The sequence below is a fragment of the Furipterus horrens genome, unplaced genomic scaffold (genome assembly GCF_987537825.1).
Source record: "Furipterus horrens unplaced genomic scaffold, mFurHor1.1.pri manual_scaffold_17, whole genome shotgun sequence".
Taxonomy (NCBI): domain Eukaryota; kingdom Metazoa; phylum Chordata; class Mammalia; order Chiroptera; family Furipteridae; genus Furipterus; species Furipterus horrens.
In genome coordinates, this window is record NW_028327187.1 from 6,418,830 (window position 1) to 6,437,682 (window position 18,853).

At 48.5% G+C, this 18,853-nt stretch overlaps 1 protein-coding gene and 1 long non-coding RNA gene across 2 annotated transcripts in view; one reads left to right on the forward strand and one right to left on the reverse strand.

Moving 5' to 3' along the window:
* Window positions 1-2,250: 2,250 nt before the first annotated feature.
* Window positions 2,251-12,007, reverse strand: FGF16 (fibroblast growth factor 16). The gene is made up of 3 exons (XM_090264432.1): window positions 11,389-12,007; window positions 4,935-5,038; window positions 2,251-3,209 (listed from the first exon to the last, which is right to left on the reverse strand). Exons 1-3 carry the CDS (start codon window positions 11,660-11,662, stop codon window positions 2,964-2,966), a joined length of 624 nt encoding a protein of 207 aa, XP_090120558.1. The 5' UTR covers window positions 11,663-12,007; the 3' UTR covers window positions 2,251-2,963.
* LOC149990416 (uncharacterized) overlaps window positions 5,858-18,853 on the forward strand; it is a 137,774-nt gene continuing 124,778 nt past the window's right edge. The window contains exons 1-2 of the long non-coding RNA XR_016508575.1: window positions 5,858-6,133; window positions 16,623-16,728. This is a non-coding gene — a long non-coding RNA (uncharacterized LOC149990416). The remainder of the gene's footprint in view (window positions 6,134-16,622; window positions 16,729-18,853) is intronic.

Genomic DNA, 18,853 nt, shown 5'->3' on the forward strand with positions numbered 1-18,853 from the left:
TATGGCCTGATTGAGAGCCTTTCCTTCTCTCATCGCTGCAGTGTTTTCCTTGTAAATGCTGCCCTGTAGTGTGGTGCTTGTGGCCTTGTCAGGCGCATGTCAAGTGCTTCAGTAGAGTAACACTGGCCCTACTCACAGGGACGTGCCAGCTCGCAGTGGTTGAAATAGTTCTCGTTTATCTCCCAAGCCCTCCGAAGTTGTGGCCATAAGTACGGCACAGGAAATAGTCAATCATATTGTAATAACTATGCATGGTGCCAGATGGATACTAGACTTATCGGGGTGGGGATCACTTCTTAAATTATTCTGTAAATGTCTAACCACTTTGATGCACACCTGAAGACAATATAAAATAATACTGAATGTCAACTGTAATTGAAAAAGAAAAAGAAAAGAAGTTGTGGCTGGGTATCAAACTTGTAGGTAGCTGAACGTAGATAATGTAGGTAAAATTTTGGTTTTCAGGTAAAGGTGTGATAGGCACTAAAATGTGATTTAAAATGTGACACAACTGATTTTTATCCTTTTCCCAGAGACCTTTAGGGGCAATGTCTCTTCCCTGTAGTCCAGCATATACACGGGCATCAGCCACGTTGCCTCTGCACATCCTGTTGGTTCCTCATGGCCGGCATGACCACTTCCAGGAAACTTTCTCAGGCCATCCGAGCCCTGGGAGACCTCTGCCTTGGTGGCTCCATTGGTGAGCGCTGTATGATCACACACACAATGCAACTTAGCATTTTTATCTTGCAGTCTTATCTGCTCTCTCATATATATATATCCTCATATGTGCGGGTTTCCTGTCAGGTGTTCAGATTTGGATGAACTTTTCTAGACTTTTTGGTTTGGGTTTTTAAGTGAGCTGCTATCTAAGCTATTTGCTTCCCCCATTCAATCAGTTTGAAAAATAGCAGATGCTTGTATGATGTGACTGGGGAACACCAGGAGGAACTATCTTAAAACCCAAACTGTTTCCCACCAGCCCCTCTTGGTGCCTGAATACTCAATGAGACTTTGATTGCTTTGGTTTTTCCTGACAGTCTTCAGTTTGTAAATGCAAATGACCATACTCTCTTACTTCAGGAAGTATCAGTAAAAGGGCCGGGGATTTTAAACCAGGACATCTCAGGGGCTACTCTGGAGAAGAGGGAGCTCCAGGAAGGCTACCCACCCTCTTCATCTAGAGCCACTCTACTGTTTTTTACGGACTGAAATGATCCTGAAACTTTATTTATAAGCCATTCAACTGCACAAATAGTTGTGTTTGAAAAGTATTCCTTTATAGAAGGTAGGTTTCAAACTTTAACAAGCACGGGAATCCTCTGGGAGGGCGGTTAACACACAAATTGCTGGATTGCACCCCCCCATCTCCTCCTGAGTTTTTGATTTGGCAGATGTAGGGTAGGGCCTGATAATTTGCATTTCTAACAAGTTCCCAGATGCTGCTGCTGGTCAGGGGCCATATACCCAGAGAACTGCTCTTTTATGGAAATGTCTTAACAACTTCTAAGGATTCTATAGGAAAAGTACTGGCAGGGGATGGGCATTGGGGTTGGAGAGGGAGTGGGCAAACACCTCTAGAAGGTAAGGTGACTGGTTCAAACAAATCAGTCTCCCTGTTGGCTGTGTTTATTTTGAATCCCTTCATTTTCATATCTAAAGTAAGAAGCCATAAGAGCAGGGCGCGCTCCCTGCCTTTCCCTTCCCCCCAGGCACGTTACCTTTGCCCTTCTCTTTCCCAAGTTCCAAGGGCCCTTCTTTTGCTTCTGTAACTTGTTTCCTGAGCCCACGCAGCCCAGCTGGCTCACTTCTTCTTCTATCTCCGTAACTTTCTAAATCAACTTTCTCTTATAAAAATAAACAAATAAAGCAAGAAGCCGCCCCATGAGGGTTTCTGACCTCCAGGCTTTGGGCCCTAAACAAATCCCAAAGCAGGGTTTCCCTACATCCAGTCCCAAGCACCAGTGGGAGCTTCCAGAAGAGCTGTTGATCCAGGCTTTCCTGAATCTTTGGTTCCCCACTAAGTTTAATGTTATGGAGTCTGCAAGAACTTCAGCTAGGGCCCCTAGAGCATGCTGATACTGTGAAGGATGTGTCATCAAGAGCCGAGGCAGTGTGATGCTGACATCAGGAGATTCTAAGGAGTCGGGGCAAAAGAAGCTAACCAACGAATCCTATTTAAAGTACAAATCAATACAATGAGGCAGAGGTTACAATATAAAGACAATTTTATTGCCAATAAAAGCCTTTAATAAGTCATTTATCCCATTTCAGTAGGACCTTATTCTTTCTGATGAAAATCCAGTCATAGCATCTCTCATTAAAAATAAAATTATTTTGAAATAAATAAATATATAAAATAAATAGCATATACATTTCATAAATAGTTTGTCCTTATGCACAGTATCCATGCTTACATTTTAATAGTATTTCCTTGCAACCTACCCCATCTCCCACTTCCAATGGCAGGAAAACTGCATGTCAGGACAGGTGAGAAATCTGCAGAGCCAGTGCAGGGATTGCTTGCAGCAGGGCTGTAGCCCTGAGGATTTTCTGAATGAGACTTTTCCAAAGCTCTGTAGGTAGCATCTGTGGCAGATATTTTGGTCTTTCGTTTATCTATTGTCAAGGTATTTGGGGAGATTGTGGGGCAAGACACCCCTGGCCCTTGGCAGGAGCCCCCGTTCTTTCTCTTGCCAACTCAGGGGAAGGAACGTGAGTAAAGAAAAAAGTATATACAAGATTCCCTCTAGCCCACCCCTCCCCCAACATCCCTCCCCAAAATAACCCAACCTTGATATACACTTTGAACAACAAGGGAACAGCTGGGTCGAGTTGAACAGTAAGTGCTTCTCTGCTATCTAAATTGATACGAAAAAGAACTGAAAAGCTATGAGTATAGTGCTTGCAGACACAACTGTGGCCCCAGAGTACATGGATTACAGAGGTCACTCTAGGGTTCGTTACCTATAGCGGAAGAGGTCTCTGGACATGGAGGGCAACTTAGAAGGATCTACTGGCCTGGGTAAGAAGTGAGTGAATTTCTGGTGTCGCTTAGTCCTGTATCCCTCCCGGGGTGAGCCATCTTTATTCAGGGCCACGTAATACTGTCTCTCTGAGTCCGAGTGTTTGTACAAGGTGGAGGCATAGGTGTTGTACCAGTTTTCTTCAAACTGTTCCCGGAAAACACATTCGCGCGTGAGTTTCTTCTGTGAGGGTGAGAAAATAAAGCAGAGCCCATTACAGTATATGACTATTTCTCCCATCCCAGCTTGCTGGTGGACAACCCTGAAATAGCAATGGCACATTGACATTAGAAAATTTCAATGCCGTGTCCCAGTATTACTGAGGTATCTTCTTGCCAAATAGCAGCAAACAGTCCTGTCTGTGTCACCTTCATCCTCTTTCATGAGCCACAGAAACATGTTTTAGGTGAGATTTTTCCTGAAGGCAGAAGCCTGCAGCAGAAAGCCTCACCTGGCCCTTTGAGGCTGAGATTTTTCTTTTTCTTTTAAAATTTATTATTATTTTTTAGTTTTTCTTTTTTGGTTTTTCAATTACAGTTGTCCCATTTTTCCCCCATTGCTCCCCCCCACCCAGCCCACCCCTCTCCCACAGTCAATCCCCACCCCGTTGTCCATGTCCATGTGTCATTTATACACGTTCCTTGACTAGACCCTTCCCTTACTTATCTCCCTTCTCTCCCTCCCCCCTATTGACTGTTATTCTGCTCCTTGTCCTATTTAGTTCATTTAGATTTTTCTTTAAAAAAAAATTGTTCTTCTTATTGCCTTTATTGGGGTGGCATTGGTTAGTAAAATTATATAGGTTTCAGGGGTACAGTTCTACAATAGAGCCTGAGATTTTTCTGAGCCTGAAAATTTCTGCCATGGCTGCCCAATGCCCCACTGGCACCCCTGAGTTTTCTCCCTACTCAGGGCTAAGAATGTTCAAATGCATTGAGATTCCAGTCAACCATGTGAACTGATAGGCAAGGGCCTTGGATCTATATAAAGTTCCACAGGAGGTGAGCTGTGATCTCTTCCTGATGAAGGGTCTCAGGCCTGTCAGTTGGAAAGCTTAGAAAAGATCTCCTTGCAAAGTTCCTCCAATCTGGCTACTTCAAGCAAGCAGCTCCTGGGTCCCTTGCCTCTGTCCCTTCTCACACTTGATGCAGCCGCCATAGCACTTGCTGGAGTTGCCGATACTGAGTGCTGGGGACAGGCCTATCGCTTAGGTGTCAGGGAAAAATGTGCTCTGATTTCAAGGGGTGCAGGCAGCCAGAAAGCATGCTATGTGAGTCCAAAGCCAACGCCATGAGTTGGGACCCCCTGAAAGGGTTAAGGTCAGCAAAGTCGCTCCCCGGTTCCCAGCTCTTGGCCAGCTTCCAGAACAGAGAACCTGCAGTGCAGCCAACCCAGTCCTAGTTAGAGACTTAGGGCTGTCACTAGACCCTGGAACCCCCATTCTATTCTTCATTTACTTCTTTCATTTGGCCTTTGGGACTCAGCAGAAGCAATCTGGAAATCAGGGACTGGGCTGTTCCTCTCAGAATCCTCAATCGGAAGGCCAGCTCCTCCACTACCCCTTTTTTGTGCCAGTCAGTCTGCCACTGCTCCGGACACCCATGAGACTTCAGATGTGCTCCTCAGGAGGGTGAAGGCCCCAAGCCCTAGCCGGCTGCTAAGCAACCAGCACAGCTGATTATTATCATCACATTAGCTGGCCCTCTAATGGCAAAGGCGAAAGGGAGTGTGCGCCAGTTTTTTTATGTTTTGACGGGGGCAGCCACAAGGGACTGAAAGGCACTAGTTTTTTTTTACAGTGGACAAAAGTACTTCTAAGTGTCAGATAGAAGTCTTATACTTTTTGCCTCGCATTGGCCAAACACTGGTGGTAATAGCCTCTGATGAAAAGAATACCTTAAGACTTACCGACCCATAGAGCTCTCCTCGCTCGTTCATTCCTAAGTATAGGCCAGAGTCCACTCCTCGGATGCTGATCAGCCCCACTGCCAGGCTGATAAACTCCAGGATACCTAGAGCCAAAAAAGTGAATGCCATTTCCATTACTAACATCAAGCTAAGAGGAAGCTGTGCATGTAATATGAGCTACCAGTCCTTTATCCACAACCGGAGGCCGGCCCTGGGTGCCTTTTGTGAATAACCTGATGAAACCATCTTTTGCAGCAAGAATGGAACCACAGAGAAGACACTGAGTCTCTCCGGACCTCAGTTTTCCATATGCAAAATGGGGGGAACTAATCTCTGCCTCTGCTCAACACCCTTAGGCATGTTATGAGGAAGAGACAAGACCGTGAGAAGGCTTTGGCTACAAAAGACCCTAATCACAAGGTACTACTCCTGTTAAATACCACCATTTCAAGAACTGGGAGGGCACCTTCCTGAATGGGAGAATGTGTCCAGGTTTCTGTATCTCCCTAAGTCCCGCCCCCTCCTCCCTAGAGCACACAGCATTACCTTGCTCTCCTCTGGGCTGAACTTGGTTTGCACCCTCTTAGCTCCCATGTCCTTAAAGCCACATGAGGCTGTCAACTGCCTGTAGCTGACTCTTAACAAAGGCCACACAGGCCACTCACTGTGTTTGTTTCTCCTGCTGCAGGCAGGACGCAAAACTTGGCCTGGTAAGAGCTTTCTCTGAAAAGCGCTCTCAGCCAGTGCAGGCCCAGGCTGACAAGCCCGTCATTCTCCCCTTCTCTCTTGAGCATTTCAAGTTTATCCATGGCAAAGAGTTGGCAGGTAGTATCGGACCTGGTACTGATTTTAGATGTCGCAACTTTAAGGGGAAAGGGAAGACATTCAAAAACGTCCCTCTTGCTGACAAGGTTAGAGGTGAGGATTGGAGACCGTTCTCATTTACTGAGCAGCAGTAAGAAGAAAAAAGAAATCGACCACTGAAAGGGAAAAAGGACCAAAAACTGAAATGCTGGTGACCTTAGAGAGTTTATACTTTGTCCTAAGATAGAACATCTATTATTATATGGATGCACATCTATTATATGGATGCATATATAATGGGCAACTAGCTTCCTCTGAGACCATCCTGTCTCCGGCCATACTTTTCAATGTACAGATCCAAACCTGATATGATCGACTCCCAGAGGCATCCAAAGGTAGGAAATAAGCTCATATCTGGCTGTATTTCTTATCCAAAAATAGAATTCTGAAGGGCAATAATAGTGTATGTAATCTGCACAGAAAGTGAGACCGATTTCTTCAAGATCACTTAAAAATGGAAGTGGCTAATTTTGAAATCAGGTTCAAAACTCCAGTGGAAATTCTAAAGAGCCTCAGTGAGCTGGGCTGCCTGGCGGGTGCTCAGGTGTGGCAGCTTCAGGACACATTCTCACAGCCTATTTGAAGACTGTCAAGTTCTCTGGCTGCCATTGCGCCGAACACTCACAACGTAGCCTTTGGCTCCCAGCATCGAAGGCCTCCAAGTTTTATTCTCAGTCTGGTCCTTACAGTGCAAAGAAAGGCGTTTTTGGGAAAAGAGGTTGACACAAGATGGGGGGTGGGGGGTGGGCAATACTCGGTGCCAAGTGACGGTTAAGCAGGTACTGATTTAAAGGGTCAAAGCCTTTAGTTGTACTATACCAGATTCTGCTTTTGGTACTGCCCTGTTTAACATTTTAATAGATGGCTTGTGGGAGGACATAGAGGGACTGCTTACCCTTGTTCCAGGAAGCCTACAGCTAAGAGGGTAGCAAACAAAAATCCAAAGAGATTTTAAGAGAGTGGGAAAATGGGCCGACTCCAGCAAAGTAAGCTTTAATTACAGTAAAACGTAAAGTCCTGCCCTTCGGTCCCCCAGACAAATTACCCGAGATGTTTTGTGTTCGGCGTTTTGGGGTGGGGGGTGGGAAGGGGAGCATCAAGTGCAGACACATGAGTAAATCATACCGCTTTTTGGGGACCTATGATCATAATTGGTCTGTGCAAGGGCTTTTTTTTTTTTTTTTTTTTTGGTTTGCCTCTAGCTCTTGTAGCTAGGGTTAGATTTTTTAATTTGACATTTCTCTATCCTTTTTAGGTAAGCCTGTATTGCTATGAACTTTCCTCTCAAAACTACTTTCTCTGTGTCCCATTGGTTTTGGGCTGTTTTGTGTTCATTATTATTTGTTTCCTCAAACTTCTGATTTCTTTCTTTCTTTTTTTTATAATTTATTTGTTTGTTTGTTTTTTACTTATTTATTTATTTTATTTTTAGAGAGAGTGGAAAGGAGAAAGAGAGGGAGAGAAACATCATTGTGTGGTTGCCTCTCACTCGCACCCCCAATTGGGGACCTGACGTGCAACCTAGTCATGTGCCCTGACTGGGAATTGAACCAGTGACACTTGGCTTGCCGGCCAATGCTCAATCCACTGAGCCATAGCAGCCAGGGCTAGGGCTTTTAATTTATCTAGTTCTTCCTTTTTCTTTCCATACTCTGCTCTCGTCCTCCTTCCCACTTCAGGCAACCATGGATATTGCCTTGAAAACACGTACTGTTCCTGTCTGTTTCCATGCATTTTTATCGAATGCAAGTGTGCCCATCTTTGGAATGGCGAGACGTGGCTCACCAAAACATGCACCACAATGGCTTAGGGGATTTGATTGAAGAAGGTAAGCTTCATACAGGGGATTCATGAGATTATTAAAAAGCTAATGTAAAACTAGTCAGGTCAAAATTTTAAAAAAAGGTGAAAAAGCTAATAATGTAAAACATAGGGAAACAAGGGGAAAAAAGCTCATGTGATTTTGGGCTGTATTGAAAGAGGTCTAGTAGCTGGCATAAGGGAGGGGACCACCCCACTCTGCTCCACCTTAGTTAGGCCACACTGATAGGACTGTTTGGGGTTCTACTGTGTTTAAAGAGGGCTACAGGAAAGGAGGAATGTAGCATTCAAAGGAGAACAGCCAGTGTGGCAAGAAATTGAGAAACCAGGTCATGATTCAGTTCTGGATGTGAAACTTTGAGGGATACCAACCCGCTGGAGCCTTCAGTTCTTTGCTCTGCTCAGGCAGATTACTTCTGAGCTTCAAGCCGTAGTTCCCTCATTCTCGAAGCATCTCATGTCTCTAACCACCCTGAGCTCATTAAGTAGCAGAGGTCAGCTTGTGATCTCACCATCCAAGACCTGGTGTGAGAACAAATCATGAAACCCAAGAGGTGTGGCCATTTGAGTCACCGCAGTTTTTCTCCAATTCTCTGTTAAGATGATGCCAAAGGACAGATCATACAGGAAGTCACTTGGGCTGTGGCCAGTAACAGGGGTCTCCAACAGCTGGAATCATCCCTGCCCAGCTGTCTTTGGGCATCACTTCCCTCTGCCAACTTTCCTATTAGCTGGATTCAAACTGTGGGAACCCAGTGGCACATGGTGATGGAACAGATATTCCTAAACCTTCTCCTGAATCCCAGCCAGCATGAAGGGAGAGAGAAAACAAGCCGTTTTCTCATTTTCCCAGCTACAGCTGGAGAGGGGTGTTAACAGCAAAGTGTTGAGGCAAAGTATTAAGCAGACAGAGTTTGTCCTCAGTCCTCTCACCCCGTCAAAGCCCAGGACCTCCCTCTGCTCTGCCTCATCTTGACCTGTCCCCCTCAGCCCCGGACTTGGCTTCACAATCCCTCGGTCCCGCTGCTTCAGAGCCCAGCCAGAAGACCGGCTAATGTGTCATTTAATCTGGTTCCATAAGTTGCCTGGGCTCCCTCAGCCATCCTTTCAGACCTTCATGGCCAAGACAGTGCTGCCTTGGCATCCTGCCAAATAAGAACCAGATCGCTCCAAACCCAAAGCAGCTGCAGGAGCTCGCTCCATCCCACCTGGCGGAGGCCTCTCCTCCAGTCTGGCTCCCAAGCCCTCGTGTGCCAGTCCACAGGTGCCCCTCAAGAATGTCAGTATCACTGCGAACCTCCTGTAAATGCCACTGGCCACGCAGGGGTTGAAATACTACTGGCTACTGATCACAGAATGGGGGTGTTGGGGGTGGGGAGGGGGGAGGATAGGCTGTGCCAACAGGTTATTATTTGGAGTCGGGGCTGCTCTTGGGTTCAGCCCGACTCCTTCTGAACACATGGATTCCAGGGTAATCCTTGGGGGCCCTGCTCTCCAATTACAACAAATAGCTATTTACTTTACATGGCCTTTGGAGACTACCTCCTCCCCCCAAGCAGAAATCTATAATATTTTATATCTTAAGTCTGGCCTCCTTTACCCTGCTGGAATGTTGACTGCTAAAGCACTTATGGAATGTTAAAGTTTCGATTTATTGAATACCCTGGCTGATTAACTCAAATGTGGAGGGAGGAGTTACCAAACGCAAACGCAAACGCCACCTCTTTCTTTGCCAAGAGAGAGACGGAGAAAGAGTAAATGTGTATTTGAAAGTTGGCAGGGGAGGTTACAAAGAGACAGCTTTGACCAGTTACCCTCGCCTTTACAGGAAATACACGGAACTGCCAGGAAGCCAGGGAAGGAGGAAAGGCAAAAGGTGATGCAGAGGTGGTCTCAGGCAGTGTTGGTTTTTTTTTTTTTTTTTTTTTTTTTTTTAAGGCAAAACCCAAAATGAAGCAGTCAGTTAAGCAGCAGTGAAAACATCCCTTCTTCCTGCCAGTTTTATTTCCTTTGCTTTCTCCTTAAACTTAACACCCTTAGCAGGCCCGAGAGATGAAAAGAAATCAAGATGTGTCCTTAGGGAGGTAATTAAAGACCACTTATCCCAAGAGCCTATTACTGATTTATATTGACCTTGTAGGTTATTGGGCTCAGCTTAGGCACAGAGTCAGACAAACACTTGTAGCTGCCGGGAGCCAAGTTCATAGTTTCTCCACCTCTGCTGCTCCCACCCAACATTTCTCCATCAGTTCGTGATCTTTCTTTTATATATCAGGAATGAGCTACTCCAAGATTTTGAGGCCATTTTGGGGAGCCTTTGGGGGAGCTCTGAGGCCAGGGTGGGAGTCCTATTGCTTCTGAAGAGGAACAAAAGGGGACTGCAAAGTCATAAGCGATGGCAGGAAAAGGAGCCAAGTTAACACTCCCTCTCCCTGCACCCCAGCTTATCACCCTTTGGAGGACGTGCTGCAAGTTTATACAGACACCTGCACCCCTCCATTGCCCCCACCCGACACATAACCTACTGCACCCCAGCTCTGGGAGTACATTTTTCCAAGATGACATCGACCTCATTAGGGTTCCTGCTTGCTCCCAGCAAGGACGACCAGCCCTGGTCTGACATTGTTTGCTAGACTTGGCCTCTGTGAACCCCTACTTTTACTGTGCACTCCAGATGCAGCTCTAGCAAGGCACCGGGACTAGGAGGATGGGGAGGTTTGCAGGGAGTGAAGGAGGAAACATCATGCCTGAAGGTAGGCTAAACGTCTTATGGGCTCAGACATGGAAGGTATCCTTGGGCCACAGGGTCCTTGCAGGAAGGAGGGACACTGGGAGCTAGAGGGCCCAAGGAAGAGGTAGCTGCCACAGCACCTGAACAGTGGCTTAGTAGAGAATAGCAAATTGAAAAATAAAAATGGCCAAATTGCAGAGGAGTGAACACATTTGCTTAGAAACCTAATGATCTCTGTCTCAGATCAGAGTTTATATTAATTGTGTTCTGTATGTGAGACAGGCAGCTGTGCCCTTTGAACAGTCTCCAGAAAAGTGGGGGGTGCGGCACAGGCAAAATTCTGGATGGGGGTTGGAGGTTTACTGTCCTGGGCCCAGGAGACACCTGTTTCTGTGGCTGGGGGTGGGCCCAAGACCAGTTCCTCCCTGAGGCAAGGGGTCCAGAGGTAGTCCCGGGCAAAAACTACCCCAGGGCTCCTGCCCTTAGTGCACCCCGGGCAGAGCAACCCAGAAGCGGGCAGGTGCCGGCCAAAAGCTACTTGGATGTGGGCCGCCCGCCCACCATGTCCATGGCCCAGGAAAGCTCCTGATCCAGGCCATCGCCCGCGACAACCCTGCCCTCGAGGCTCAGCCCTGCGCTGCGGCTGCGGCGGTCCCTGTCCCTGACTTCTTCCGCCGGCGCTCCTACCCCTGTCCCAGCTTCACCTGCTTCCATCCGAAGCAAAGCGTCCAGGTCCCAGAACGATCCACTGGCACCCAGGGGAGGGAGGGAGAGTGGAACGGAGAAAGGAGAGGCCGCACCTCAAGGCGTCCGCGCCCCCGTCCCCTCCCGAGCGTCTCGGGGTGCCAGGCGCCCTGACGCCTTGCGGCTCAGGTCTGCCCCGCCGCGTCCCGCCTGCCCCGCGTCCCTGGCGGCCTTCCGCCTAGACGGCACCGAGCTGGGGGCGGCCCGCGGGGCCCCGAGCCGGAGCTCGGAGCCGTCGGCTCCGCAGCGCGCCGTCTGACCGCTCGCCCCCCGCCCCCCCGGCCGCGTGCTCACCGAAGCGGCTGTGGTCGTGGCGGGTGCCGTGCACCGTGCCGTTGGGGAAGATCTCCAGGTGGAAGCCGGTGCGGCAGTACAGCTGGCGGCGCCGCAGGATCCCCTTCAGGTGGGCGAAGTCTGTGGGCGAGCCGCGCTGCAGCTTCCCCTCGATCTGGCCCAGGCGCTCGTTCAGGAAACCCGGGGAGTCAGCTAAGGGCACGTTCCCCAGAGACGAGGAAAACCCGTGCAGGTCCCAGTCCAAGGAGGCGAAGACCCCCCCCACCTCCGCCATGGCGGGGCGCGCGGGGCCGAGGCGGGTCGGAGGTGCGCGGGCTGCCTGTCCCCGCGGCGGGCGTGGGCGATCCGCCGGCGCTCGCCTGCTCGCTGCTCCGCGCTCTGCAGAGCTGCAGTCGGCGTCTGTTCGCGTCCAAGGAACTTCTCAGCGGCGGGGAGCGTGGGGCAGCGCGCTTCTGACCTTGCTCTCAGCCAAAGTGCGGCTTTCGCTCCGCATCCATCTCCCCAGGCCTCGCATAGCTGGCTTCGTCGAGGTATCGGATGCAAACGGCACTTTATATACGTACCCACTCCCCTTACATTGACATATTGGATATTTAAATACAAGCCACACCTCACTGGCATCCCCTCGGAGATTGGTGTGTGGGTTCTTTTTTTTTTTTCCTCCTTCTCGTATCCATTTGGCTCTTTTTGGGAGAGGGGGGTGGAGGGGGGAAGAGAACGAGCGAGCTTCACTCCCTCTTTTATTATGAAAAAATGGCAGGAAAAAGCTACACATTGCAGTGAGGCGTAACTGCTTTTGGCAGGTTTTTCTGAAAGTGCTGATGAAATAACGGAGCCCAGTGCGTTGAGGCTGCTGGCGCCCACGGCCACTCAGGCCTGTTGCGTGGAGTTCTGTCGGCTGCGCGGGGGGGGCACCCCCCACCTCCCACGCGTCCTCGGGCTGCTAGCCTTGGGAGAACTGTCCTGAGACCGGGACCCGGCGATCCCCCTTCCCTGAGCCCCTCTTATTCCCCAATTAGTCGGAGGCTGCAGAAGGGGTGCCTGGCCTGGGACAGGGGCTCCTTGGTTTCTTTGTTCTGTTGCCCTCCTTCCTCCCCAGTCCTACTCCCCACCTGTAGGTCGGCGGGGGGCTGAGGAAGTGAAAAATCCGGAAGCGAATGCCGTTGCAAAATTTGGGATTGGGGGTGGCGGCGGTCCCTGCAGGCATCAAGGCGGGGCCTTGAGGGGTCTGGGAGGAGCGGGAAACCCCACGGAGGAAAGAAGACATTTTTTTTTAAGGGACGTTACAGCTTGGGAGAAGGAGGGGGGTAAGAAATAGAAAGCGACCTTTTTGAAAAATGATCTCCACTGGCTCTCTGGGCGCGCTTTTACAAGGCTCTGGAGAGCAGGCTCGATGAGGGGCCATTGGAAGCCTGCTAGGGGCTTCCCCCCCCATCCCCTTTCTTGTTGGAAACAGGTGTTTCCTCGCGCGGTCCCGTGCCCTGCTCTGAGATACTCTACCAGGAAGAGCGGCAGTTGGGACGGGAACTGGCAGCACTCAGGGCAACGGGCAGAGTCGAGAAGAACTGAGAGCAGGTGCCCGACCTGCCCCATGCCCCCACCCCACCCCCGGCGCCCCTATCCGGCACCTGAAGCCTGAGGCCCCTCTCAGGACCTGGCGCTCAGCGTCCTGATCACCTACTAAACTGCGTTCTTGTTCGCTATTTGCACCCGCAGCGGGCTCTGGTCGACTCCTCCCGCTCGGGCTCGGGCGGGAGAAACAACAGAGCAAGCATGCCCCTGCCCCGCCTTTGCAGCGCCTCCTGCTGGAGAATCTGTGACTCGCGGCGAGTTTGAACTCAGGGTCTCCATTAGAGGAGAGGGCACATTCAGCTCAATTCATTTAGTGCAATTTGAGGCCCTGGCCGCGTGCATCCCAGGCTCACTCTCTGGTACCGTGGCAATTCTTGGTTTGGAACATCGTGGCTTGGTTCCAGTGCGTCTCCGTAGCTCAGCCCCAGCCTTCAGAGCCACACATAAGGTCTGGCACATAGTAGGTGCTCAGAAATCATCTTCTGATATTTTCCCAGTGGTAGGGAATGCAGATGCAAATGCTCTTCAAACTGTAGGGACACAGAGATGCAAAAGATGGCATCCACATTGGAGTATTTACGGATGAAATAGCAGTCTATCTGGCATTGTCTTTAAAATAATCCAGCGTGCGAAGGCAAGATGTGACAATATTGTTCATGTGTTACTAGTTGTTGAAGCCGGGTGATGAGTGCATGGATGTTCATTATATGTTTCTTCTACTCTCTCTATAAACATACGCACATGAAATTTTCCATAATAAAATCTTTAGAAATGGGACCGACATAAAACAACGAAGATACCATTCCTCCCTTCTCTGTTCTTTCCTTCCAAGTTGTGTGGACTTAGTGAAAAGGTGGGGAAGGAGCGACAGAGGTGAAAACCGGCATATAAATGACAAGAATACAGGGCAGTATAAGCTGTCGAGTGCTGTGTGGATTCATAAAGCAGAGAGAAGGCTGACTGGGGGTTTAGGGCTGGGTCCTGGACCAACGTGGCCTTTGGAGGGATGGCCCCTGAAGGGAAGTTAGGAAGGGTTTTTCAAATTCAGGTGTGCCACTTCCAGGAAGGGGAAAATAGTGACAAAGCAAGTAGAACTATTTTAGTTGGTAGAGACTAATCCTTGGGGGTTTGAACACATGCGAAATGAAATACTGTAGACAAAACTGCTTTGAGAAGTATGTGATGTAAAGAATGTAGAAGTCTCTATGATGACATAAGTAATGCATCAGTGATTTTCCCAACAGTCACTTCAGGGACCTTCTGCATTCTTTGCCACCCCCCGCCCAACATTCCTATGATGTGTGCCAATGACTGAGCAGTTCCATGGAAGTTATTTAATTTTCACAACCTTCTGGAGCAGGAGGTGCCATTACCCCTGTTTTAGAGGTGAGGTTAAGTGACTGGCACAGAATTATATTGTTAATAAGGAGCAGAGTAATAATTTTATCTAAGATCCATGGGGGCTAACTACTCTCTTGTAGGTCTTGGGGTTATGCAAAGATCCACATGTTTAGGACCGTGATATTTCAGAATATGTTCATTTACAGAACATCCTCAGCAGGACACAATCGCAGGCCAGATTTGCTCTGGGCATATGGGATGAGAGAAAGATGTAGAAAGAAGAAGCAACCCTCACTGGATTCAGGATGTTACTTGTACCCCTGCACAGTGGTATTGTGAGGACAACGTGAAATCACTGATGGAAAGGGCCCAGCATTCCTTCCTGGCACATGAAAGACACAATGCATCTGAGACTCTGTCCTCCTTTCCCAATACCTCACAGGACTTCTGTGAAAAATAAACCAAAATTCTTCCAGGAAAAGGACAGTTGTGACTCAGGCTGTAAGTGCCCAGGCGCTGGGGTGTTAACCTGCTGGGATCTGTTCCTTCAGGAAGGAGGGATGCTTGTTAGCTTGCTGCGTCCTTCCCATACCCACGCATGCCCAGGAGGGGCCGAACGCTGTCTGAAATGGTTCCTCTGTCCAACTCTTCATTTTCCTGACGACTTATAGATGTCTTTTCCTTCCTAGTTTGTTTCCCCCGAGAAAGAAGGGACAAGGAGAGCTACGCTGCTAGGCATATCCTGTGGGGAGCACAACTAAGGAACAGCACTTGCTCCTGTTTGCTGAGCACTTCCCTTGGGTTAAGCATTGCCTCGGGCGGCTCACAGGCATTATCTCCCTAAGCCTTATCACAGCTCTAAGAATGACAGCGTCCCTGTCTATATCGAGGTTCACTTATCATGGCCTCACTGTCTCGCGGGGTTTAAAAAAATATTATATTTAATTATTTATCGCGGATTTTTTGCTCTATCGCGGGATTTTGTGGTCCTGTACAGTAAACCCTAAAATAAATGTAAGGTTCCTACTTCGCGGATTCTCACCTATCGCGGGGGTGGGGGTGGGGCTCTAGAACGTAATACCCGCAATAAGTGAGGGAATACTGTAGTTTCATTCCCATTGGACAGACAAGGAAGCTAAGTCTCAAAGACATTCAATAACCAGTAGCAGAAGCAGGGCATGAACCCTGATCCTAACATCGGACGTAATCACGAAATACACCATGCAGACTGCCTCAGTCTGTTTACTTCAGAAGGACCTTGTATTGCTCCTTTGTCCTTTGTTCCCTGCACCCCCCTCTCCTGCTTTCCTTGTGGACAGCGATACGGTCTAGTGGTTGCACACTTTATCTCTGGTGTCACACTACCTTGGTTCACATCCCAGCTTGAAGCTATTCTAGCCTCAGTTTCCTCTTCTGCATGACGCAGATGATGATGATGATGATGATAGTCATCAGTTCCTAGGGTTGCTGTGAGGTTTAAATGAAACAAACAAACAAACAAACACAGAATGTACTGAACCTGTGCCTGGCATATATCAAGTGCTCATTGTTCTTAATATTATTGACCTCCTCTCTGGCCCCAGTCATAATTTCCTCCCCAAGTTTCCTCAAACTATCCTCATTTTTTCCTAAGGAAGAAATGAAGTAGAAGAGAACACTGTGCAAGGCACTCCCTGAAAATCAATTCAATCCTATTACTCTTTCTGTGTGATATTGGGTCACACAGAGAGAGTAATAGGATATCTGGGCTTTAGAAGGAGCTGACTCAGAAACGGGGTGCCGCAACTCTCACCTCTGTGTAGGCAAGCAGGTAGTGAGGGAGTGGGGGCCAGAGAAAAACAGGAAATCGCTCATTTGTATAATCCCATTTACTGAGCGCCCTAAGTGTCAGACAGCACAGTCATCCCTCCTTACCTGCGGGGGACACATTCCAAGAACCCCAGTAGATGCCAGAAACCACAGATGGTACTAATACTACATATCCTATGTATTTTCCTATACGCACATGCCTTTGATACATTTTAACTTGTAAATTAGGAACAGTGAGAGATGAACAACAATAACTGATCATAAAACAGGGCAACAATAATAACGGATGTAAGGGAAGGGTGTCTTGAACACAAGAACTGCAATATTGCAACAGTCGATCTGATAACCCCGCTGACTTCTAATGACTAATGGGGACCCTGGACAAAGGGATGATTCACATCCCAGGCAGGGCAGAGTGGATGGGGTGAGATTTCGTCATGCTACTCAGAACAGCTTGCAATTTAAAATTGGTAAATTGTTCATTTTGGAAACTTTCCTCTTAATATTTTCAGACCGCCGTTGATCTCCAGTACCTAAAAGCAGAGAAGAAAAGCGTGGAGAGAGGGGAACTGCTGTGTCCAAGTGCTGTACGTTCAAATCACGTGACACCACCATGAGGTAGATGATGTTATCCTGCCTGGTTTTAGCAGATGGCAAGACGCAGGGCTACAGAGGTTAACTAACTTGCTCAAGGTCACACAGCTTGTATGTGGTGGGGCTGAAATTCAGAGCTGGGAAGTGGCTGCAGGTACTACGCCGCTGGTCGCTATGCTACTCCAGGAAGTGTTGGGGCCTCGTTCAAAAGAAAGTGTAATAACACAACCCAATCGTCTCCTGGACAAGGAAAGCCCAGGTCCGAAGAGCAGTATTTTTTCCCTGTACATGATTTGTAGTTAGAGTTTGAGAAACCTGCAAAAAGCAACACTACCTTCTGATCCCCACCCCACCCCACCCCCAACTCCAGGGCACAGAGCGGAAAGGAAATCTCTTTGGCTGGAACGAGTCCCCATCTCACCTGTCTGGTCAGTCTCCTCCAGTGACACTGAACCACAAGTCTCCTTTGTCTCTGCTGTCATTCTCCTGTGGGCCCACCTGTAATGGGGGCGGGTAATGGACCATTTATTCTGGCTGCAAGTTGCCATTAGTAGGCAGGTGATGACATCTTTGTGAAATGATCTGTTAGTTCTCGGAGGGGAATGGGACACCGTGGAATGTGGCTCCAACCCTGGCAGCCTGGGTCACTTCTCAGCCCCTTGTGTGTGTGACTGTGAATGTGGGTATCCACGGTGGCTGAGAGCGTCTGGGTCTGGGCATTGAAGACAAGTGTGGCGCAGCGACCATGATTGTATTGCATTTCCCAGCCAAAACGTGGGCTCAGGTTGGTATTTGTGACGGCGTGCAGGAGAAGTCGCATGTCTGTGCAACAGCAAGGGTTGTGGGTTTGAGGTGTGAATAAGTGGGTGTAAGTGTGCGAATCTGCACAAAACACCTGCTAATTTGCGTGAAGAATATACATGACTCAGTTGTGAAACTGAGTTCATTTAAAGCCGAAGTCACTACTTAAACACACACACACACACACACACACACACACACACACACACACACACACACACACACACACACACAAAGACTTGAGGTGATCAGTTTAGTTCCGCAGCCTGAGACCAGACTCAGCTCACGAGATAGGGGAGCCAGTTGCTACAGAAGGTAGGGGTAGGGGGGCTCCTCTGAGGGGCCAGTTTCCTTGAAGCCTTGCTGTGGGGGCCTTAGGGCATCTCCTTCATACATAAACAAAGGGAAGAAGCAGGCTCTCAGAGTCAGCTGTTTGCTTCCTGGCTGTGGCCTCTGATGAGCAGGACCTCCTCCTTGCTTCGCCTCTCCCTCTCCCCAACGCTGTGGACTTCCTCCTGGTTCTGTAAGGGGTTTGAATCTCACTATTTACACGCTGATTTCTGGGAAATGTAGCTGTACTCATTGTGTTTGAGCAGCGGTTCTCAACCAGTGGGTTGCAACCCCTTTGGGGGTTGAACGACCCTTTCACAGGGGTCGCCTAAGACCATCGGAAAATACATACATAATTACATATTGTTTTTGTGATTGATCACTATGCTTCAGTTATGGTTGGGGGTCACCACAACATGAGGAGCTGTATTAAAGGGTTGCGGCACTAGGAGGATTGAGAACCACTGTGTTTGAGGGGTCTGGCCTGCCCTCAGAGCTGCTGCCACCACATGTTTCCCTAAGGGTAGGTGTATAATTCTTGGCAAAAAAGACAAGATGCTGAAGGTACAGGAGGGGGAACAGAGTTAATAAGGAAGTCTAGTTTTCAGTCAGTAGTCACCTGAGCAAGTAAGTAGAAAAAAAACCGTGCATCTCATTGGGGTGGATTGTGGTCTTACTTAGATCTTGCTGAACTCACTGTCTGGGGCTTTGGCCAAATTACTTCTCATCTGTGGGCCTCAGTTTTTCTGTGCAAAAAAAGGGCTGAACTAGATCAGTCTTCTCAAGTATTTCTTTATTTTTTAACTGAAGTAACCCTAATGATAGAGGAGAGGGAAAATGAAATCCCCAGCACGGGTAGAGGAGAGGGGTGGATGGGGGCAACCCAAAGCAGCCTACTGCATGCTCTGAAGTGTCTCTGAGGTCTCATGTTTTATCCTAAAAATGCGTGCAAAGTTTGCATTCTTCTCCATGATATAGCCATATTTGTTTTAATATAGAAATGTTTTAAATTTCTTTT

Excerpts from the sequence above, each read along its gene's own strand:
- FGF16 (XM_090264432.1), bottom strand. The coding sequence starts at position 11,662 with ATGGCGGAGGTGGGGGGGGTCTTCGCCTCCTTGGACTGGGACCTGCAC. Across the intron at positions 5,039-11,388 it reads CCACGACCACAGCCGCTTCG|GTATCCTGGAGTTTATCAGC; the intron begins GTGAGCACGCGG and ends TTTTGGCTCTAG. Across the intron at positions 3,210-4,934 it reads GAGGAGAGCTCTATGGGTCG|AAGAAACTCACGCGCGAATG; the intron begins GTAAGTCTTAAG and ends TCACCCTCACAG.